This window comes from Moschus berezovskii, chromosome 28 (assembly GCF_049115385.1).
Source record: "Moschus berezovskii isolate FMDL1 chromosome 28, NW_MosBer_1.0, whole genome shotgun sequence".
Lineage (NCBI taxonomy): Eukaryota > Metazoa > Chordata > Mammalia > Artiodactyla > Moschidae > Moschus > Moschus berezovskii.
This window is the reverse complement of record NC_142487.1, coordinates 11582126-11604970: the sequence shown is the minus strand read 5'-3', so window position 1 is coordinate 11604970 and position 22845 is coordinate 11582126. Positions and strand designations below refer to the sequence as shown.

The window sequence follows — 22845 nt, the reverse complement described above, 5'->3', positions numbered from 1 at the left end:
GGTCAATGGGGACAGCTTGTCAGACTGTTTTCTCATGAGCACTGTCTGTGGGTTTTGAATCTGCTGCCTACTCATTTAGCTCATAGAGCCTAATGGATAAATGAGATGAGATGGTTAGATAGCATCACTGACTCAACAGACATGAATTTGAACAAACACTGGGAGATAGTGAAGGAAAGAGAAGCCTGGTGTGCTGCAGTCCACGGGGTTGCAAAGAGTTGGATACAACTCAGCTACTGAACAATAACAACAATCACCTGATATCCATTCCAAATCCAAATTTCCCAATCTTTTACTACTTTTTTTTTTTTTTGCTATACAGTGCGGGTGGAATGTGGGATCTTAATTTCTCGATCAGGGATCAAACCTGTGCCTCCTGAGTGGAACCATTGAGTCCTAACCACTGGGCCTCCAGGGAAGTCCCCAAATCTCAAAACAAAACTTTTTTTAAGCTAGTTTGTCCCACGCACGACCCAACCCAGGCCATGATCTGCTTTGGCCGCTTTGTTTCCTGTCTGATTTGCAAAGACAGATCCTCCTCCCTTCTGCTGTAATGCTACTTGTTTGTGGAATAAAGACAGTGGGCTGTTTGCTCTGTACACTTACTACACCCTGGGTTCACTGATCACTTTCTGCTGTGTCACAACAGGTTCGTTTGGTCCCTGTATTTCCTTAGGCTTGTAGTTCTAGGCTTGGCCAGATTTCACATTTTTCCTTTTCTTTCTCAGTGAGAATACTTTGGGGTGACTGATGTCCACCTCCTAATTGCATCATGAAAAGTCCAGTTGTGTTGGTGTTCTGGAGATCTTAAAATTGTTCATCTGGGCGTATTTGGAAATCCTGCTGCTACTGCAGCTGCTAAGTCGCTTCAGTCGTGTCTGACTCTGTGCGACCCCATAGACTGCAGCCCACCAGGCTCCCCCGTCCCTGGGATTCTCCAGGCAAGAACACTGGAGTGGGTTGCCATTTCCTTCTCCAGTGCATGAAAGTGAAAAGTGAAAGTGAAGTCGCTCAGTCGTATCCGACTTCGTGACCCCATGGACTGCAGCCTACCAGGCTCCTCCGCCCATGGGATTTTCCAGGCAAGAGTGGGGTGCCATCGCCTTCTCCGTTGGAAATACTACAAAATTTTAATTAATAATACCACTTACTGCTTACATATACCAGGCATCTTACTAACTGCTTTCTCTGTGATTTCTCATATTACATCTCAGTACATTCACTGTGTTCAGATTTGAAAATTGGCCCAGACTTGTTTGTTCGGAAGATTCTGAATCACTGCTCTGAGCTTCTGTTTGCTTGACACAGTGATGCTTGCTCTTGATTTACAGGGTCATTTTGGGGATTATTTGAAGTCATGATGTGAGAGCATTTTGACAAAGAACATGCCAGCTTTACTGTTATAAAAAAATTAAGAAAGAAAACCCCAGATAAACAGGGACTGTGATGTCTGTTTCACTTGTTCCGCATCTGTTTCTTGAAAGCGCTGAGCCACGCAGACCACGCAGAAAGCCACCGGGTGCCAGAGCCGAGAGGAAGCCCGGGAGCTGCGGAGGTTTCGCAGCCAGTCCAGCGCCGCGCGCGGCCTGCTGCTGCTGCAGCTAAGTCACTTCAGTCGTGTCCGACTCTGTGTGACCCCAAAGACAGAAGCCCACCAGGCTCCCCCATCCCTGGGATTCTCCAGGCAAGAACACTGGAGTGGGTTGCCATTTTGCGCCGGAAACCCAGTCCTCCCGCGCGCCCCGCCCCCGCGCCTCTACGCCCCGCCCCATGTCCCATACTCCCCGTCTCTGATCTCCCCGCCCCTACGCCCCGCCCCTGCGCCCCGCCCTCCCGCTCCCCAGCGGCCCTCGGGCCCCGCCCCGCGCGCCAGCTGCTGGACGCTTGCAGCTTGCCGGTCCGAATCGGAGAGAGCGTGGCGCCTCGGGCAGGTCTCGGCACGCGGCCCTTGGAGACCGAGTGAAGCGGGCGCACCGAGCGCGCGGTGGAGCCGGCGATCCGAGGCTGGCGCGAGGCTGAGCCTCCGGGACCCCGGGTCTGCCCGCCGGCCCGCGGAGCAGGTTGCGCGCCGCGCTTTTGTGCTTCCGTTCGCTGCTGTTCCGGCCCTGCGAGCCGCGGCCCCTACGCAGGTTAGTCAGTGCATGAAATACTCTGCTCCTGGTGACGGACGGCAGCTCCAACTCCTTGAATGTTGGGCCACACAGAACGATGTTGTATATGCGCTTTTTATGCAAATACTTACACTGTAACTTAAGGAACTGTTCTTGACCAATCACGTAATGTGGGTCATCAGCTGCTAGATTATCAGCGCATTTTACTTCTCGCCTGGCTCAGGCTCCTCGGTGTCCGAGGGGGTGGCAGCCACTGTGCCCTCCAGAAAGTGATGCATTTTCCGCTTTAGTAATAGTTGACGAAAGATTGCTGCTGCTGCTGCTGCGAAGTCGCTCCTGTCGTGTCCGACTCTGTGCGACCCCATAGACGGCAGCCCACCAGGCTCCCCCGTCCCTGGGATTCTCCAGGCAAGAACACTGGAGTGGGTTGCCATTTCCTTCTCCAATGCGTGAAAGTGAAAAGTGAAAGTGAGGTCGCTCAGTCGGGTCCGACCGAGTGACCCCATGGACTGCAGCCTACCAGGCTCCTCCATCCATGGGATTTTCTAGGCAAGAGTACTGGAGTGGCTTGCCATTGCCTTCTCCGTGACGAAAGATTATTCATCCATAAAACACAAATTTGTGTTTTATTTCAGGTAAAGGCGCTCTGATTTGGGGAAGCCCAAGTCAACCTTTAAACGCGTCTCTTTCTTTAAAAGGTGAAAAAATGGAAAAAAAAAAAGTGAGAAAATGCCTCAGTGATATTCCTCTAAATCCAGCTTCTGGAGACTTTTCCTTTTTTTAAATATAAAAGTAGTGAATTTAAATCAGAAAGAAAGCCTTTGTTATTATTGTTATTGTTATCTATTATTGTTAACTTATAGGGTCCTCTGTGTGCATGTGTTTGTCTTCTTTTTTAAAAAGTTGTGGAAAAATTTCCATCAGTTCAGTTCAGTTGCTCAGTCGTGACCGACTCTTTGCCACCCCATGGACTGCAGCATGCCAGGCCTCCCTCTCCATTGAGGGACTCAAACTCAAGTCTGTTGAGTCAGTGATGCCATCTAACTGGCCATCTCATCCTTTGTGGTCCCCTTCTCCCGCCTTCAATCTTTCCCAGCATCAGGGTCTTTTCAGATGAGTCGGTTCTTTGCATCAGGTAGCCAAAATATTGGAGTTTCAGCTTCAACATCAGTCCTTCCAATGAATATTCAGGACTGATTTCCTTTAGGAAGGACTGGTTGGATCTCCTTGCAGTCCAAGGGACTCTCAAGAGTGTTCTCCAACACCACAGTACAAAGGCACCAATTCTTTGGTGCTCAACTTTCTTTATAGTCCAACTCTCACGTCCATACATGACTACTGGAAAAACCATAGCTTTGACTACATGGACCTTTGTTGGCAAAGTAACGTCCCTGCTTTTTAATATATTGTCTAGGTTGGTCATAACTTTTCTTCTAAGGAGCAAGCGTCTTTTAATTTCATGGCTGGAGTCACCATCAGTAGTGATTTTGGAACCCCCCAAAATAAAGTGTCTCACTGTTTCCACCGTTTGCCCATCTATTTGCCATGAAGTGATGGGACCAGATGCCATGATCTTAGTTTTCTGAATATTGAGTTTTAAGCCAACCTTTTCACTCTCCTCTTTCACTTTCATCAAGAGGCTCTTTAGTTCTTCACTTTCTGCCATAAGAGTGGTGTCATCTGCATATCTGAGGTTGTTGATATTTTCCTGGCAATCTTGATTCCAGCTTGTGCTTCATTCAATCCAGCATTTCTCATAATGTACTCTGCATATAAATAAAGGTGACAACATACAGCCTTGAAATACTCACTTCTCGATTTGGAACCAGTCTGTTGTTCCATGTCCAGTTCTAACTGTTGCTTCTTGGCCTGCATAGAGATTTCTCAGGAGGCAGGCCAGGTGGTCTGGTATCTCCTAAGTTTTACCATTTTTAAGTGTACAGTTTAGTGGCTTTTAGTACCTTCACATTGTTCTGCAACCATCACCTCCATCCATTTCCAGAGCTTTTTCCTCTTCCCAGATAGAAACTCCACATCTATTAAGTAATAACTTTCCATCCTCCCCATCCCGTGCCCTGGCATCTACTGTCCCACTTCTGTATCTATAGGACTGACTGCTGTAGCGCCCTCATGTACCTGGCCCTCATGTAGTGTTTGTTGTTTGTGACTGGCTTATTTCTCTCAGCATACTATCCCCAGGGCTCATCCATGTTATGGTCTGGGTCAGAATTTCTTTCCTTTTTTAAGGGCTGAATGATCCTCCATTAATAATTAGAAGTTTATGCACCATTTTGTTTGTCCATGATTCATCTGTCAGTGGACCCTTGGGTAGCTTCCACATTTTGGCTCTTGTGAACTGTGCTACTGTGAACATGGGGTAAAAATATCTGAGTCTCCGCTTTCAGGACCTTTGGGTGTGTTAAGAGTTATTACTTAATGGATGTGGAGTTTCCATCTGAAATGGATGGAGGTGATATTTGCAGAACAATATGAATATACTGAAGGCCACTGTGTACCCAGAAGTGTGTTTGCTGAATCATATGGTAGTTCTACTTGTAATTTTTTTGGGGAGCCACCATACTGTTTTCCACAGTTGTGGGAGCCTGTATGGCAGCCTGTATGGCTCTCCTGCTGGGTTAAATTTGATGAGCTTAGTAAAACTGACAAATTGAACATGGAGACAGAAAACAATAACATTTTATTAATTTTGCCTTTTAAGCCCAATCTGCTAACTCAAAGGAAACCTAATATAGACAGAATTATGCATCATTTATCACAAGAAGGCAACACACAGAATATAGCCTTTATCCTAACCTCCCTCTTCCTCATTTTACAGACTGGTGATATAGATGGATAAGCATGTCTTTTCCACATGTTTGTCGAGGAGACGGGGGGGTCAGTGGGATCTTGGCCCAGGCAGCTCTGAGGAGGGACCAAATATCCCCACCACCCAGGTTAGTCTAGAAAAGGACATATTTTCTCTGCATTCGCCTGGCCTGGACGTGAAGGGGACGGTAGTAGTTGGGTTAAGGCAGTGGCTGTGTTACAGAAGGGGGACCCCTCACAGGCCTGAGAGTGGGCTCTTATCTAGCACTCAGAAGTGAATTGTCTGAGGAGAAAATAAGAGTCAGGCTCACACCCTGAGGGTGTGACAAAGGCTGATGAAGCAGATACTGATGAAGCAGAAGGCTTTACTGGGAAGGGTCACCTGGTGGGAGGATAGTGGAATCAGGGAGCCCACGAGACCTGCTCCACTGTGTGCTCCCAGTCTCAGAGTTTATGGTGATGGGTTAGTTTTCTGGGTCGTTGCTGAACGGTCATCTTGTTTGGTCCGTGTTAGGCCCAATTCCCAGTCCTGAGGGCATCTCAGACAAGGCTCATCCCAGCTCTAGGGCTTCTGGGAGGTTGGAATGTATTATGGGCTGGCATCTCCTCCCTCCTTTTGGCCCCTCCCAAATTCTTCCTTATCGGGACCTCCTGTTGTGAGATAATTCATACAGGCAGTCACTGTCCGGCCTGGCCAGGCGGGTGGCTTTAGTTATTGGTTCCTGAACCTCTGTGGGGATCTTAGGTCATTGGTTTTGTTACGGTTGAGATAAAACATAAGGTTTAGTTTCAGTGAGTCAAGGATCTGGGGCTTCGGGTGTGAAACGTGAGAAGCTTTATGCAGTTAATGGAGAAGTAGGGTCAGCCCTGCGGCCACAGCTCCTAGGCCCTCCGGTCACTAGCCTTCTTTCCCTGGACCCGCTGGTTCCTCTTACCTAGCTGGAGGGACTCCCTCAGGGTGTGAGCCTGACTCTTATCTCATTCTGATAAGCCTGCCTCGTGGGAATGAAATAAAATTCATAGTTGACGGCAAGATGGGGAAAACCTCAAAATAAAATTTTTCTTTGCCCATTTGGGCCTCCTCCCCCCTTTAGAACACGCTCTGCACCTGCACTGACCAGTCCTCCTGAGAGAGGGGCTTCCTTCTTCTTCCTTTAGGGGGCCTGGTGACCCACCACCCACCAGTTGTATGTGCAGGTCTGCATTGTGAAAACTGTCAATGAGACATTTGATGCATGACCCCTTGCTCAGAAGCAAAAGACCGACTCCCAGGCTGGCTCGAATAAAATTCTCCATTTCTTTCTTGGACAAACTGCTAGTTAGTTTCCCCATCAACAATAGAAAGACTTTTATTTTTTAAAAAAAGCACTTTTGTGAACATTCTGTCACTGTCCGAAGCAGCAGTGGGGGGAGTGGGTACTGGGACCCTGTGAGGCCCAGAGGGTTGGGGACTCACTGGGGACCCCAAGCGGAGCTGCAGTCAGTTCTCACAGGTCAGTGCAGCTCTCTCTGTGTGGTGGAGGGTGAAGAACGAAGAGGAGCCAGGGCCACTAGGTCTTGCTCTTTCCGGCACTGCTGGTCGCAGGGCAGTGACTAGTCATCCATGACTGCCGGTTCCTTCCAGCTGGGCCAGGAGGTGGCGAGGCTGACTGTAGGCTCTGTGAGAGCAGGGGGCTGTCAGAAGCAGCTGTGGTGGGAGTGATGTCAGGGCCCCTAGTGTGGGGTTTGGAGTTGAGCCCAGTCCCGTTCTCCTACCCCATCAGCCCTGGAAACACTGCCTTCACTTCAGAAGGTGAAGAGGGTGAGCTGTGGCCATGACGTTGAAAACGGTGAGGGGAACTCGACTTTGATGGAAAATACAGTGAGTTTTGGAAAGAGGAAGAGCTCTTTCCAAGATCTGAGGAAAAGGAATTCTGTTGGAAGGATTCAGTGTCAGAAGTTGTCAAATATGGTTTCACTCTTATGGGGAGTTCTGTGTGTTTTTCAGTGATCACACACTGTACCAGGTTCATGTGGCCGTAGTGTGTTCTTGAGAAGACGTGTCTCAGTACCAGCAGGCTGGCCTGCTGCCCCTCCTTCTTCCCTTTCTCTTTCCTTCCCTCTAGGTCCTCTGGCTGAAGGGCTCTTTATGGAGGAAAGAACATGGGAGCCTGGGGAAGGGCAGGGCCCTGGGCCCTTATCTAAGCTGATAGCTATGGGCGGTACCCAGTGGCAAACCCTGTGTCCTCCTGCTCTTGTCCCCCCACTCCTGTGTCGCCCCTCTCCTGTGTCCCACCCAGCTCTTGTGTCCACTGCCCAGATGAGCAGCTGGGGTGTCGCCTTTCTGTACTCCAACGTCTCCGTCCCCACCACACCTGCCGGGAGCAGGGTTCCATGACAGAGCAGTGGGCGTGGAGGAGCCCCTCGACTTGTCTTTCAAGCTTCCTCACTGGGATGCCAGGAAGCACAATGCAGAGGCCGCAGGGATGGGCTCCCTCCCTCCCAGATCTTGTGGGACATCACGTTGTCACAAGTTTCAGCTGCTGCTGGGCCTTAGCTTTCAGGATTGTAGGATATTCTTGGCCTTTTGAGAGAAGATGGGCAGTGAGAGCAGATGCCTTTAATTTATTTTTTCTTTACCCCGTTTTTTTTAATTAATTTATTTTTTAATTGAGGGATAATTGCTTTACAGAATTTTGTTGTTTTCTGTCAAACCTCAGCATGAATCAGCCATCAGTTCAGTTCAGTTCAGTCGCTCAGTCGTGTCCGACTCTTTGTGACCCCATGAATCACAGCACGCCAGGCCTCCCAGTCCATCACCAACTCCCGGAGTTCACTCAAACTCGTGTCCATCGAGTTGGTGATGCCATCCATCCATCTCATTCTCTGTCGTCCCCATCTCCTCCTGCCTCCAATCCCTCCCAGCATCAGAGTCTTTTCCAGTGAGTCAACTCTTCGCATCAGGTGGCCAAAGTATTGGAGTTTCAGCTTCAGCATCAGTCCTTCCAATGAATACCCAGGATTGATCTCCTCTAGAATGGACTGGTTGGGTCTCCTTGCAGTCCAAGGGACTCTCAAGAGTCTTCTCCAGCACCACAGTTCAAAAGCATCAATTCTTCGGCGATCAGCTTTCTTCATAGTCCAACTCTCACATCCATACATGACCATGGGAAAAACCATAGCCTTGACTAGACAGACCTTGGTTGGCAATAGGTGTACATATATCCCCCTTCCTTTTGAACCTTCCTTCCATCTCCCTCCCCATCCCACTCCTCTCGGTTGATACAGAGCCTCTGTTTGAGTTTCCTGAGACGTACAGCTAATTCCTGTTGGCTGCCCTGTTTGTTTTTAGGTCAGGTTGTGCAGTTTTCTGTGTTTTGGTGGTTGTGTGTTATGAGTACTGCTGTGGAGCAGGCTGAGCTTTTACTGGTGCAGGGGGACCGTTCTGCAAGCTGGATTTAGTGGAGATTGTTTTAGGCCCTAAAACAATGTGTCCTGGTCCCTTTGATGTCAACCATATTCAGGTTCCTAGGTCATCCTGGAAAATCGCCTCCCCTGAAAGGGTTTTCTGCATTTATTGGCTCAGTTAGGACCCCTGGTCAGTGTCTCCACAGCCCAGCCCTGCCACCCCACCAGGCTTCTGGAGTGTCTCCCATGTCTGAGCTCTCTGTGGCCCCTAGTTCACCACGTGCAGGATCCTTGTCTTGACCATCAGTGTAGGACCCTTCCACGGAGGATCGGCTCTCAGAGGCCCCCTTGTGTTGGCCTTCACTTCAGATGTGTCAAAAGTGGATGCAAAGCTCATCTACAATGAAGGCGAATCTGAATGTTTGAAAGCCTCCTGAAGAGAAACCATTGCACATAAATGTTTCATGAAGGAGGGTCGTCCAGAGCGTAAGGCTGATGTGCAGGTGAAAAATCATGTTTGTAGACATGTGTATAATCCTAATGCAGATTTCGTGGCTGTGGCTCTGTCCAACCCCGACTCTGAGCCAGCGAGGGGGTAGCTCGCCTGTGAACATCCACTTTTTTGTGGAAAACCTGTGTAGAGAAGTGGTGAACTCATACCAAAGGCAGCATCCTATGGGGGCTACATACAGCCTGTTGATTTTTGTGGAGGTGGGTGATGGGGAATCCTGGAATTGGTACTTACTTGTTAATTGTTGACTTTTCCTGTTTTTTTTTTCTCTGACCTTAACAAACACCCTTCCATCAAATGACTTCTGAAAGTGAGAGTGTTAGTTGTGCAATCCTGTTTGACTCTGCGACCTTGTGGACTGTAGCCTGCCAGGCTCCTCTGTCCATGGGATTCTCTAGGCAAGAATACTAGAGTGGGTTGTGACTCCCTTTTCCAATAGATCTTCCCAACCCAGGGATGGAACCCAGGTCTCTTGCATTGCAGGCGAAGTCTTTACCATCTGAGCCACCAGGGAAATCAAATGACATTAAAATAGTGATAAAACTGTCATCTTGTTGGGAGAACCATTCTAGTAGCTCCTCTGGTCTTTGCAGATGTAGAGACCTCGTACAGAGCCATGAGAGGTTGTCCTTGTAAAAGTACAGGACAGTGGGTCTGGGAAGGTTACAGGCTCTGAAAGTCACTGGTACTTAGTGGGGGTGCCTGATGGTGGCTCCTCGAGGGAGACACATAACCTGGTCCTTCCCTTCCCTGCAGGTACACAGTGGAGACGCGGGCACCACCACACCCAGCCAGAAGCCTGGCTTCCTCGTGGAAAGTCTCTGGCTGCCAGCACCCCTGGGCAGGGATATGGCCTCAAGCCGGCTAGGGGCCAGGGGGCAGTGCCTCTGTTTGCTGAAGACGAGGGGCTTCTTGCTGCTGAAGCTCTTGGCCACTGTCTTGGCCGTGCTTCTCTTCTGTGAATTTCTGATCTACTACCTCGTTATCTTCCGGTGCAGCTGGCCCGAGCTGAAAACCCCTGAAGCTGTTGGCCCCCCTGGGGCCCCCAAGGCCCCTGAGCCTGTGCTCAGGGCCATGTTCTTGGCTGACACCCACCTCCTCGGGGCCGTAAGAGGCCACTGGCTGGACAAATTACGGAGGTAACTTGGGCCGAATTCAGAGTTTACTGCAGGTCTGTAGGCCTCTTCCCGTAGGTGGGGTCTCACGGTCCCTCATGTATTTCTGTCTCTACCACCTCAAGTGCTCACGGGCACTGGGTCGCTTCCACCCTTTGACCTTTGTGGGTGACGCCACCAGAGGGTTGATGGGGGCACCTCCTGCCCTGGTGGCCCTGTCTCCGACCCCTTCTTGTCACCCTGGCTGCACTTGTGCCTCCCTGAATAAGCCTTACTCCTCGGGTGGGTGGAGCATCCTGGGGCACCGGGACATCCCTGGGTGGGGTTGGGGGAGGCTGGACAGATGAAGGCAGGGCTACTGTATTTCCTCTCAGAGCTTTAAACCTCAGGAGGTGTGAGGTAGACAAGAGCTGGAACACACAAACCCCTCCTTTCCTCTTCTCCAGGGAGTGGCAGATGGAGCGAGCCTTCCAGACAGCGCTGTGGCTGCTGCAGCCAGAAGTTGTCTTCATCCTGGGGGACATCTTCGACGAGGGGAAGTGGAGTTCCCCTGAGGTGGGCATGCACCCCTATGCCTGGGGCTGCACTGAGGTCCAGGGAGCCCAGGGCGTGTGGAGTCCTGGCGCTGGGCGCGGGGGCTCCAGTGTCCACAGTTGTAGGCTCCATGTCCCCGCCGGTCCCGGGTCCTGTTTGTGTAGGAGACGTCTGTGAAGATTGGCGGATGCTTCCCACGACCGTCTCAGAAGGGAAGGTCCATAGGAGGGAAGCGTCTGGGTTGTCCCCAGAGTTCAGGATGCATGCTGAAGTGTGGTTTGAGTTAACACTTATGAGGCTGGGCTGCCTATGAGGTTATGGCCTTCTTCTAAGGGAGGTGGGGGGGTTGCTGGTGGGAGGTCCCTCTGCCCTCAGGGGTGAGCCCAGGTGCTTTGAGCTTTCCAGGAACCAGAGGGCAAGGTTGTTCTCACCTTGGCTGGCAGAATGCTTAGCTTACTGCATTCTTGGGATTAATGGGAGAAAGAAAAGCACCATCCTTGCTGCTTAGTTAAAAATGTTCAGTCACTGATGGTTTGAAAAGTGAAAGTTGCTCAGTCGTGTCCGACTCTTTGTGACCCCATGGACTATACAGTCCATGAAATTCTCTAGGCCAGAATACTGGAGTGGATAGCCTTTCCCTTCTCCAGGGGATCTTCCCAACCCAGGGATCGAATCCAGGTCTCCCACATTGCAGGCGGATTCTTTACCAACTGAGCCACAAAGGAAGCCCAAAACACTGGAGTGGGTAGCCTATCCCTTCTCCAGTGGATCTTCCCAACCCAGGAATCGAACCAGGGTCTCCTTCATTGCAGGTGGATTCTTCACCAACTGAGCTATCAGGGAAGCCTGATAGTTTTGGAAGATATTAAAAAAAAAAAAATTCAATTTTTAAAAATATCTTCCAGATGGTTTTGGAAGATATTTTAAAAAATTAATTGAAATTTCCTGGGACACTTCAGATGCTGTACAAAGAAAGTCCTGGTTCGGCTCTGATGGGAACCCCTGTTCATGGGGTTGCAGTGTTGGTTGTTGTTCTTCCGTCACTGAGTTTTGTCCAGCTCTCTGTGACCCATGGACTGCAGCACATCAGGCTTCCCTGTCCTTCACCCTCTCCCAGAGTTTGCTCAAACTCATGTCCATTGAGTTGGTGATGCCATCCAACTCATCCTCTGTTGCCCTCTTCTCCTTCTGCCCTGAGTCACTGGTTTCATCTAGCCAGAACTAATTGTGAAACCATGGAAATTCTGTGTGTAAAAAGCCACTGGTTGTAGAGTGAGCTTGGATATAAATGCTGCTTTAGAAAATTAAGGGGAACATGTTATATTTTTCTAATTTCATGTTGTTCTAACTTTAAATATTATTTATTAAAGTCTTTGTAAAGTACTGAAGGAATCTGTCCAGTTTATTTCCCTAGGTTGGGCCAAATTTAAGACTCTAGGACAAAGTTGACTACTGTTCAGCTAGGTATCATCCAGCCTAGAGTGTTTGTCCAGTTTGTTTTTAGGCTTAATAAAAATAAGGACTGAAACATCATCTCAGGCTTAAACAGTAAAGTCAGAAAAGCCTGGAGAGACCTTTTGATTTCTCTCTTTCCCCCACGTCTTGTTGGTCCCCACCCCCCCACCTAGCCTCAGGGAGCATAACTCTGAGGGAGGCACTGGTCCTCATTCCTGGGGGGCCCACCCTGAGCTTGACGTTTCTGCAGCCATTTTTAGGACATGTCCCGATCTGAGGGGATCCTCAGCCTGGGGTCCGTGCGTGGCTGTCAGACGACACTGAAGTAGCGGGTGTGTGAAGAGGATGGTTTGGGGAGATAAACTGTTTCATTGAAACTTGGTACCAGGTTAAATACTTAGGTTAGTCTTGGGAAAAGAATGGTAGAAATTCTGCACATTGGCTTTATGGACTCCTGATCCCGGCAGGGAGTGACCTTCCCACCCTAACAACCTGGCAGGGCGGTCCCCCACGCTGAACTGTGTGCTTCTCTCTGCAGGCCTGGGCGGATGATGTGGGGCGCTTCTGGAAGGTGTTCCGACACCCGCCCTGCGTGCAGCTGCGGGCGGTGGCTGGCAACCACGACATCGGCTTCCACTACCAGTGAGTGACCAGCGGAGGCACCTTCCCCCTGCCCAGCCCAGTGGGGCCCTGCCTGTGGGGTCAGGTTCTGGGGGCTCCTGCACATCACTCACCAGCTGCCACCGAGCTGTATGTGCTTCAGAGTGGTTCTCACTTGAACTTAATTTTGTGACCAGTTTTCTTTGGGAATCAGAAAACAAGATGGTTTGGACTTTAATAGCTGATGTTTACATGGCGCCAGCCTGTTGTGAGCACAGCGCTTCCGTACATTCAATCTCTTTCTTTACCTGTTATTTTTATTGCTTTACCCACTCTACCAGTGAGGGAGCTGGAGCTCTGGGGATGAAGTCGATCACCCTGGGCCCCAGACCGGACAGTGGTGGCAGCACCCTGCTTACCCAGGGCGAGTGGGAGCTCAGAACCAATGTGCTGGTTGGGCCTTCAGGTCCTGGATGTTTTTTTTTTCCTGTGTTCTTGATAATTCTTAGGATGTTTTAAGAATGACTTGTTCTGAAAAGTATTTCTTTTCACAATTGAATGTAGAATGGACACATACAGAATAAAACGATTTGAGAAAGTTTTCAACCCTGAAAGGCTGTTTTCTTGGAAAGGAATTAAGTGAGTATTATCTGTGAATTCTTAATGAAGACCCCTAGGATGTGACTTAAGAAAGTATAAACATGATGGTTGTCTTCCAGATCATGGGGTTAATCAACTCCTGACCTCTGAATTCTTTAAACACCAGGCACCTCTTTGTGGCCAGTGGACATGTGTGCAGGACACGATGGCACATTTAATGGGTCTGTGATGATGTCCCTGAGGGAGGAGGTGCCAGGGCACCTCAGCTGACCTGCTGTCATCTGGGTTTGGGCTCCTTGGCCCAGTTAGCTTTGTTGGCCCGCCTCCCCTCCCCCCTCCCTGCCTGGTCTTAGGCTTTGCTCTGACGTCTTATTCCACGTCACCCCCACAGGAAGCCAGGGCTGTGGGTGGCCGTCATCTTTCCACCTTACATCCTAGGCCCAGGGACACAAGGTCAGATGCTGAGTGTAGTGGTCACCTGGGGCCTCTTACTACTTGAGGGTGGAAAAGCTTTTCCCGTCTGATTTGACTCCCAGAGATGCTGTCTTGTCCTCTTAGCATCGTCTGCACCTGCAGGCACAGTGCAACAGGACTGGGATCTCTTCTCTGTGGGGTGCAGCTTCTGGGTCCCAGAGCACAGGTGCCTGCAGACAGCGCCAGTGCCCATGGCTTGACCTCCTGCCTCTCCACAGTTTTGTGATGGTCAACAGCGTTGCACTGGAAGGGGATGGCTGTGACATCTGCTCCAGGGCAGAGGCTGAGCTCCTGGAAATCTCTCACTGGCTGAACTGCTCCCGGGAGGTAGGACACCCCCTACCCAACTCCTACCCCACTCTGGGGGCACGGCCATCCCCGCCCTCCCTCCCACCGTCCAGTGTCCAGTGAGTGAAGAGCCTGGCCTCTGACCTGCAGGAGCATCGCCCCCGCGGGTGTGGAGACAGGCAGCAGCTGCCGGCCTCGGCCCCCATCCTGCTACAGGTGAGGTGTCCCCACCTGGTGGTCTGCGAGTGTGTGGGGGAAGCGCTGGGTCTCACGGTCCCCTGACCCCTCTCTGGTCTCGACAGCACTTCCCTCTTTACCGGAGAAATGATGCCAACTGCTCCGGGGAGGATGCAGCGCCCCCCGACGAGAAGTACACCCCCTTCAAGGAGCGCTATGACGTACTGTCCCGGGAGGTCTCGCGGAAGGTGTGCGGGGACGTGGGGATGCAGGGATGCAGGGTAGGGCAGGTGGCGCTTACACAGGCATTTCATCGTCTTCCCCCCAGGAAACCCACTCCTATTCCTAAGATCTGGGTGATGATAGTCTCAGCTCTTGTTTATTCTGTTTCCCACCAACATATATCTCGGATGGTGAATGAGACTAAAGAGTAGAGTCTTTAAGACTTAATTAGAATGTCCTTCCTAAATATATAACACCCTAATATTTAATACTGTATGGTGTATGTAATATATAAAACAAAATATACATTTGTGAAATGGATTTATTAAAATATTTATAAAAAAGAAAATATAATTAAAACCATGCAATCTGGGATGGAAAAATAGATTCTCCCTGAGAGCCTGGGCTTACTTTTGATGGAGTCTGAACAGACTGAAGGACTTGAGGGCAGAGGGAGCTGGGTGTGTGTGTGTCCCCAGGCCCTGGCGACCTCTCACTGCCTCCACTCTCACCACAGCTGCTGTGGTGGCTGCGGCCACGCCTGGTCCTCAGTGGCCACACGCATAGTGCCTGCGAGGTCCAGCACGGGGCAGGTGTCCTGGAGGTCAGTGTGCCATCTTTCAGTTGGAGGAACAGAAACAACCCCAGTTTCATTATGGTATGTGGATGTTTATTTTCATCTCAAAGCTTCCATAGTATTTAAATCAGCACAGTGATCGCCTGCTGAATTGCAGCATGAATTGCCGCAATCTGTGCAAACACACAGAAGCTGTAACCACACCCCTCCCAGTACACAGCGTGAACCCCTCTCTGGGGACAGTTGTTTCTGGCAGGGCAGTGAGGGGACCAACTCACAGTGTCTCATCCGGCAAGGACAGCAGTGCCCCGGGAGCTCTGCCTTCTGTTTTCTAAGGAGACAGGGTCATCCTGTCTTATTTTCCACACACGCCTATTTGTGCCGACGGACAGATGCTGCTGGTCTTGCACATTTGTCAGGGACGTTAGTGACGACCTAAAGCTTCAGCTCCTTTCTTTGAGCCCTGAGTACATGTCCAGGTTATAGTGCTTTCACATCAGGAGTTTTTACTTAATAACAGGATAGGGAAAACCTTCTGCTTTCAAAGTAAATGAACATTCCCCACTGTCATTCCACACAGCAAAAATGTCTACCAAAAAAAAAAAGGCCCATTGAGATGCCCCACGCACATGCATTTCTAGGTGATAGGTTGCCTACTTCAGCATCAAGTGGCATGAAAAACAGCCGTGTCCTTTTTGTTCCTGGATGACCACTGATCTAAGTCTCGAGGCCTCTCTGAATCCTCTCCTGCATGGCCTCTGGGTTTAGAGGACCTCTCCATCCCATGCTAGGTGCTAGATTCAGTGGGGGATCAGCTCCCGGGCCATGTGCACTCAGCCTCTGGGACCCAGCATGTGGGATGGGGGCAGTGTGGCCTGCAGTGTCCTTGGTCTTAGGTTCGTTGGGCCCAGCGGCTCACTCCCTTGGTCGTGTTTGTGGGTTGGTGCCATCCGGGCAGCTGACGGTCTTGCTTGCTTCCCAGGGCAGCATCACGCCCATGGACTACGCCCTTGCCAAGTGCTACCTGCCGCGCGAGGACATGGTTCTGACCACATACGGTGTGGCAGCTGGGTGCCTCATGCTCATCACGTTAATCCCCACTGGGCTTGTGTCTGTACCTTTTCATTTTGGTCACAGGGTGCTCAGAAAATTTAAGACCATGTGAGTAGCAGCAGACTTTTGCTTTTAGCAGTAGTAAGTCCCAAAGCCAAAGAAAATAAACTCTGGGCAGTGCTCATGGACGACTACAGTGGGCCGTGGACACCACTCCTGGGTTCTGGATCACTTGGGTCAGGCCCTGCAGGATCAGTGCTGTTCCCAAGCTGCAGAAATGGGACCTGTCTCTACACCGGGTCTGTCTGCTTGTTTATCAAGTGTGTGTGTTATCAGAGATTCTGTACAGTGTGCAGAAGCTGTGTGTGATCACTGGCATGCACTGGACAGCCTCCCTTCCCCAGGACTCTTCCCCAGGACAGAAGGCCAGCTGTACATATATGTGGGGTTTGTGTCTGTCCTCCTGTGAATGTTCTCAAGTTTCTGTTTTATAAAGTTGTGTGCTTAAAATAAAATACAGATGCTACAAGCAAGAATATATTGTTCTCACAGACTTCTTTATTTCTGTGCTAAATTAATGGAATCAGATTTTTAGATGAGTGTAATTTCCTCTCCAAGTTGTTAAATCTGAAGTGAATGCCTGTCAGTGATCAAAACTCGAAAAAATGGACCAGGAAGAGGCTTTTGGTATTTAAAAATAAATATGCCGTGGTAATTTTAAGCCTCATAAAATCTGTGTGTGTGTGTTTTAGAGAATCTAGCTCTTCAATCAGACTTCTCTAAATAGGAAGTTTAGTTACAGGAGAATTGTTGAATTATAATTCATATAAAAATACAGTTTCATTCTTTTGGGTATATATTGGGGCTCTAGCTCTTCGGATTCTCTTCATGTTGTACTGTGAAAATGCAATGGAAACTGAAGATTGTTTCCCCCTTGTAAGTCTCAGTTCATCTGAGAGTTTAATGGAACAATCAAGGATGGCAGGAGCCCAAGTTCAGTAATAATGATTCAAAATATGTGATGGTGCACTGTATGTAAAGCTGTCATTCTTTATTTCATGGAAAACTAGTGTGTAAATGTGGATGAGTTTACAAAAGATTGTAAGATGCTGCTTTAGAGAGTAAACTGTAAAACATTAAAGACCATAAAGACGGAATGGAAGTTAATGTCGGCATCCATGTTGTTGAGATATGACCTCAGACGGTTTTAACAGGTTATCCTTGACCTGAGAGCACCAGCCTCGGGGCGGTGGACAGATGAGGCTGGCTTTTGAGGTCTTGTGCTGGATGGCGCTCACAAGGCTGCATTTGCAGATCTTTCAGGGTTGAGGAACAGCTGTATTCGTGTTTCAAATAAAGGTTTTGTTGTGTTTCTTCTTCAAAAGGCAAATCAGAGTCTGTCCTTTGACTCCCCCCAGGCCAGACACAGCCTGAAACCCTTGTCTTTTCCTTGCTATTTATTTATGATGGGACCTGTGCTCAAGGAAGTAGTTCAGAAACTTTGACTAAGGGAACAGGTGGCCTTGAAAAAGTCTTTAAATAGCCAGATAATGGAGAAACATGCTTTCTGAATAGAAAAATGTCCCTGGTTCCCTGAAAGAGGCTTGTGGGCATGGCATTCTGTGAGAGGTGGAGGATTATTGTGTGTTACTTACAAATATTTATATAAACATATATACACATATCTATTGATCAATGAGTATTATAAAGAGTACCAGCCTGATAAACCCCTAAGCTCTACATACACCATTTGTTCTCTTCCTCAAAGCAAGTGCAGTGATGAGGATGACTGTTCAGCACAACAGAAACGCGTTTCTTTACAGGGACAGCCACAGTCAAGGCACGAAGATCTATAGGGATTTTCCTTGAGTAGTTAGTTATCAAAATAATATTACATCTTGTGGTCTGTACAATGTAATAAACCAGCAATAAAACAGCAACAGAAAGAACCTATTAAAGGAGACGCTGCCACAGCAGTGGAGTCTGGGGGACCACAGTGGATGGGACTCATGTGAACTTGAGGAACTTGGCCCCAGTTGAGTGGGGGCTTTCTGCTGACAGGAAGGTCAAGGGGCTCTAGCAACAAGGCTGAAGCTGGCCTCCATGGAGACGGAACTGAACCCCACTGCGTTACAGGGTCTCCCCTGAGCCGGGGCCCCATCGGGTCAGAAAGGCAGCCCCCAGTCAGGCCTGAGCTAGTGTGTCTCCCCATCTTCCAACTTCTCCACGAGTCAGGGGGCCCCCACCCCTACACAGACCAGAGTTGGGGGAGGAGTGAGGGGACAGGTGGCTGGGGGCCCGGTGGTCACGAGAGCCCCGCAGACAGCCCCAGGACGGATGAACAGGACTCCTTGAGTTGTACCTGACGGGCCTGGGATGGGGGGCGGGGCGGGGCAGCGGGGGGCGGGGGGCTCACAGGAGCTCGTACTGCTTGAGGTGCATCCGCTGGATGATGTCCCTGCAGTCGTTGAAGACGCGTCGGATGTTCTCCGTGTCCACGGCACAAGTGAAGTGAGGGTAGCAGTAGTGCTTGCCTTCGCCGGTGGCCGTGCTGATGCGCTGTGGGGACACGGCCGTCAGCTCCGGGGTGGGGGGCCGGGGGGCCGGGATAGGGGGTGTCTGTGCCAGGGTTGAGCTCCCCAGAACCCACTTTCTATGCACATTTGAAATCAGCTCAGAATACAAAGTTTCTTTTCAAAGTGATGACATTTAAACCTGAGTGGGTCTGTTTCTATGTGACCCCTGAGCCGAGGGGTAGTAAACCGCCTCCCGACCCCATCCCTTTGGGAAAAGGCGACATGTGGATTGGTGGCTGTCTCGGGGCCACCCTGACCGGTGCTGCTGCTGAGCTGTGTGACTCGAGGTCGTAAGTCCACCTCTCCGAGGCTCGGTGCGCTCATCACTCCGGGGAGAGGAAAGGAGCCGTGGGAGGCTGAGCGCAGAGCCACGTGGGCTGAGGTAGCTGGAAGGCAGAGGGTGGGGAAGCGCTCACCAGGAACAGGTCCCGGATGAAGAACTTCGCTCTCGTGACTTTGGGGTCTTCTCCCGCATCCGGCGTCGCTGTAGGAGATGAAAGGAGCTTTGATTTAAGAGCCATGAAACGGATACAGCTCGATGAAGGGCATGAGAGGCGGAGGGCCTTCGGCCATGCAGCCTAAATCTTCCTTCCTCCTCCCAGGTCATTTTGATTTTAGCAGTGGTTGGCGTCTGCTGCTGGGAGACGACGTCCACTCACATCAGATGAAAATGTCTCACTGACCGGGGAGCTCCGCCCCTCGACCGCCTGCACCCCCGCCACCCCCACACCCCCCCCCCCGGGTCATCCTGCGGCCTCCCCAGGAAACATGCTGACCAGACAGCGTCAGGGGGGCAGGAGGCTGGTTCCCCGGAGAGGTCAGAGCAGGCCCGGCCTGTGAGGTGGACGGCGACCCCACCACACGGCGGGCAGCATGGGGCCGGGGTGCTGCCTCTGGGCAGCTTCTCCCGGCCTAGGGAGCCCCTGCCAGGCTGGCTGAAGTTGGTGCAGAGACCTAGATGGGTTTCTTCCCTTCTAACTGAAGTCTCTGGGAAAGCCCCCTTCATTCTGCTTCATCCTGTTTAGGACTAAACCATGGGGTTATTGTACTCTAAGCAAACTCCTCCTTGCAGACTCTGGAGGCGGGATGGGGGGTGGCCTAGAAAACTCAAAACCTAGAAGCAGCCCCTGAAAAAAGGCACGAATCCGCCAAAGTTTGCCGGTTGGGACCTTCTAGGCTGCAGCACTGATGGCCTCCTGGGTTGGTTGCCTGATAAAGTCACCATGCTGTGGCTGGAGTCATCGCTGGGGACAGAGGCCTTGACGTGGTGCCGGCAGCAGGCGGCTGAGGACAGAGGCCTGGCTAGGCCCGCTCAGACAGTGGCTTCCTCTCAGTCTGTGCGGGTCAGCGGGCAGGTCCACGCGGACCGACCCACACAGGCCCGGAAGGCAGAGTCTCCATCAACCCTCACCCACACCCACACCAAGCTGCCCTCCTTCCGCCTGCCCAGTGTGGACCAAGTCAGACTGAAATTTTCACACACATGGGACCCGATGGACACTTGAATGCTCTAGTAGCTTATAGTGGGCAGGGGTCAAGAAGACTGATCTAAATTAACTGAATTTCCCAGATTCATCAGAATTGGGAATTATAGTCACAGTGCTGTTGAAAGAGCAATTCTTTCCCATAATTCCGAGATAACTTGTTTCAGAATCTTACCGTCTTCAGGAACGGTATAATTTGCGTACTCTGGGAAATAGTCTTCAATTTTTGATTTCCCCGCCAGCACTTTTTCTGCTAGCATATCCTGTTTGTTCAGGAACAAGATGATGGAAATGGTGCGCAACCACCTGGAAGGAGAAGCAAGCACAAAGATGCGGGTCCTCGGCAGGAGCAGGGTGAGGCAACCTGCCGCCCTCTGGACGCGGTAAGGGGCTTGGATTTCTCGACAGCCCGGCACCTCGGCTCCCACTCCATCTGCACACAGGACACTCCCATGAGGATAAACTCTCCACCAGGCTGTACATTTACTGGCACCAAAACTAAGCTTCATGTAGGGAATAAGTGCACTTGGATTTGTGTGGTGTAATTTACTAGTAAAGGGTTAGAAAAGCAGAAGTTAAAGCTCCAACAACAGAACAGAGAGGTGGGCATCTGGGGCTATCGGTCGAGGAGCTGGCATGTGGGGGATCTGAGTAGGGACCCATCACTTGGCTGACAAGTCGAGGGAGAGGCTCAGGGGTCATCTGGTCATTAGTGGATGCTTCAAATGGGTGCTTTCTGAATGTTATAACCCAAACAAAGCCAGTTTTGAACCATATATATGATTTGGAGATTTCCAACGTAGAGATTTGGATTTTCCTGACCGAGTCCTATCACTTCCACCCGCATCAAAAGTCTCCACATTAGATGGGCTGAAAGGGACGCTGCTTATGGTTTGGAGATTTATCACGAGGAAAGACTCCCTCGGAAAACAAAGATGGCTGTGCTGAGCGGTATCAGCTCTAAACCCGGGGTGAGGTCGCATTCACCACCTCTCACCTGTTGTTCCAGATGCTCTCGAAAAGGTCCAGTGACTCCCGCAGGCGGTTGGTGTTGTTGTCCTCCCGGATGACCATGTTGTAGCTGCTGCAAGCGGCCACATAGATGATAGCAGTGACATCTGGGTGGGGAAGAAGGGCACCTGGGTGACTCACAGCAGTGATGCTCCGTGTCACCAGCTTCCTCGGTGATGGCACTGGTGACCCCGACCCCCAAAGCAGCAGGGACAGTGTGACCCAGGATGCTGGACTCCCGTGTCCAGGAGACCCTTGATCAAGGTGCTTGAAGATGAGCTAGTGGGAAGCAGCTGAGACACGGCAGTGGGAGTGGAGGTGGGTTCATTCCCATTTTCTTCAAAGAGTGGAGAACTCACCATTGAAACATTGGATCCATTTTCTTCTCTCATCCCTCTGGCCTCCGACATCAAACATGCTGGGGAAGAATGGGGTTGGGGGTTAACCAGGGGTGGTGGATGCTCCTCCTTTGCTGTTCCCCCAGCTGAAGGCTCTCCTTGCGTGGTGACCTTGTGCACTGGCACCATGGGGCCTCCCTGGTCTGGCCCAGTTGGGTGTCCACACCCAGTGTTTCTCTCCTCCCAGCCCTTGCCCTGTGGTCAGTCAGTGGCTCTCGGCTCTTGTTCCCCCAGGGCAGCCCCCTGCCTGCGTCCTCCTCCTCTGCACCTGCCCAGGCTGCCAGGCTGGCTCACCCTCTCAGCCATGTGGAGCTCAGGTACCTTCCTCCCTGCACTGACCACCTGCATTCCAGGGTGTGCATGGGGGTGCGGCAGTGCCAGCCCGCCCAGGATCACCCACCACCCAGGCCTAGGGGTCCTGCCCACACACTTACTGGAAGTTGACTTTGTCCACTTGGAATCTGGTCTCGAAAATCCCTGAAGTCAGAACTCTGCACCTGAGGAGGTCCTGGGGGCAGAGAGAGGGAAGCAGACCCAGTGACCCTGTCCTTAGGAGTCATCCTGGGGCAGAGAGGGAAGCAGACCCAGAGACCCCGTCCTTAGGCGGTGGCCCCGGGGCAGCCACAAGCCATGAGTTGCTCTCCATCAGAAAAGAAAAGGAAATTAAACATTTGACAAACATTCTTGGTCTCATTCCCCAGAGAAAGTCACAGTTTTATTCTGGTCTGGTTTACAGTCTTGATGGCTTAGTTTTCTTTCCTTTAGGAATTTCTTCTAATCTCTCCTGAGCGTCCTCTACTGACACGGGTCCCTGACAGCCACCTGGGGTCTGGGGAACCGGGCCCGTCCTGCCGGCTCTTGCTCCGGGTCAGATTCCCGTGGGTGCTCGTGGGTTTCAGATTCTGTCTTCTCCTGTATTTCTGTCTCTAACATAAAAAATGCTGTATCCCCAAGGGGATGAGAAGGCTGTACAGTTTTACAATCTGACACCTCTGCAGGCCAGTCAGGTGTTGATGTTTCTTTGCTGGTGACTAAATCCATTAGGATGTCAATCAGCCACTGCAGATTCCAGAATTGGAGGACGGTGGCCCCTCTGAACTGATGAGGAGTCTGAAGACAGACTCCAAGGGCGGGCTCAAGGCCCAGGTAACAGCTCCTGGGTCAGCCTCACAGAGGGATGGATGCTGGGGTGGGTGAGGAGCCCAGAGGGTGGGAGGCCGGGAGCAGAGACCCTCCAGTCTCCCCAAGTTTGGGCTGTGGTTGTGACCCAATTCCACCTACCTGGTCTGTGGGTGTGTAGTCCACCAGGCTGACGCTGTCGATTCTCTCCAGGAAGCTGGAAAGAAAACAAGACATGCTGGGAACGCCTCTGGGCTGGGAGGCAGGTGCCCATGTTTGGGGGAGGTCCCCTTGAGCCCAGGGGGACCAGGCAGCCATGGACCAGCA

The 22845-nt window shown here is 51.0% G+C and overlaps 2 protein-coding genes across 5 annotated transcripts in view; one reads left to right on the top strand and one right to left on the bottom strand.

Annotated features, from left to right (window-relative positions):
- Window positions 1-1838: 1838 nt before the first annotated feature.
- MPPE1 (metallophosphoesterase 1) lies at window positions 1839-16466 on the top strand. Of its 2 annotated transcripts, none has more exons than XM_055417224.2 (10): window positions 1839-2129; window positions 9592-9974; window positions 10397-10505; window positions 12478-12581; window positions 13104-13178; window positions 13832-13940; window positions 14052-14117; window positions 14204-14326; window positions 14818-14958; window positions 15860-16466. In XM_055417224.2, exons 2-10 carry the CDS (start codon window positions 9685-9687, stop codon window positions 16040-16042), a joined length of 1200 nt encoding a protein of 399 aa, XP_055273199.1. In that variant the 5' UTR covers window positions 1839-2129; window positions 9592-9684; the 3' UTR covers window positions 16043-16466. The 2 variants fall into 2 exon arrangements, with proteins under 2 accessions (XP_055273199.1, XP_055273200.1); XM_055417225.2 differs by having other exon boundaries at window positions 1990-2129; window positions 9834-9974.
- Window positions 16467-18117: 1651 nt separating this feature from the next.
- Window positions 18118-22845, bottom strand: part of GNAL (G protein subunit alpha L) — a 64726-nt gene continuing 59998 nt past the window's right edge. For all 3 annotated transcript variants that reach the window (XM_088833388.1, XM_088833389.1, XM_055417226.2), the window contains 7 exons: window positions 22681-22735; window positions 21834-21907; window positions 21361-21419; window positions 20988-21108; window positions 20166-20296; window positions 18923-18990; window positions 18118-18489 (listed from right to left, as the gene is read on the bottom strand). In XM_088833388.1, coding sequence (XP_088689514.1) covers window positions 18343-18489; window positions 18923-18990; window positions 20166-20296; window positions 20988-21108; window positions 21361-21419; window positions 21834-21907; window positions 22681-22735 — 655 coding nt within the window. In that variant the 3' untranslated portion in view covers window positions 18118-18342. The remainder of the gene's footprint in view (window positions 18490-18922; window positions 18991-20165; window positions 20297-20987; window positions 21109-21360; window positions 21420-21833; window positions 21908-22680; window positions 22736-22845) is intronic.

Coding starts and splice junctions, on each gene's coding strand:
- MPPE1 (XM_055417224.2), top strand. CDS start 9,685: ATGGCCTCAAGCCGGCTAGGGGCCAGGGGGCAGTGCCTCTGTTTGCTG. Junction 9,975..10,396: donor TGGCTGGACAAATTACGGAG/GTAACTTGGGCC, acceptor CCTCTTCTCCAG/GGAGTGGCAGATGGAGCGAG. Junction 14,327..14,817: donor CCCGGGAGGTCTCGCGGAAG/GTGTGCGGGGAC, acceptor CTCTCACCACAG/CTGCTGTGGTGGCTGCGGCC.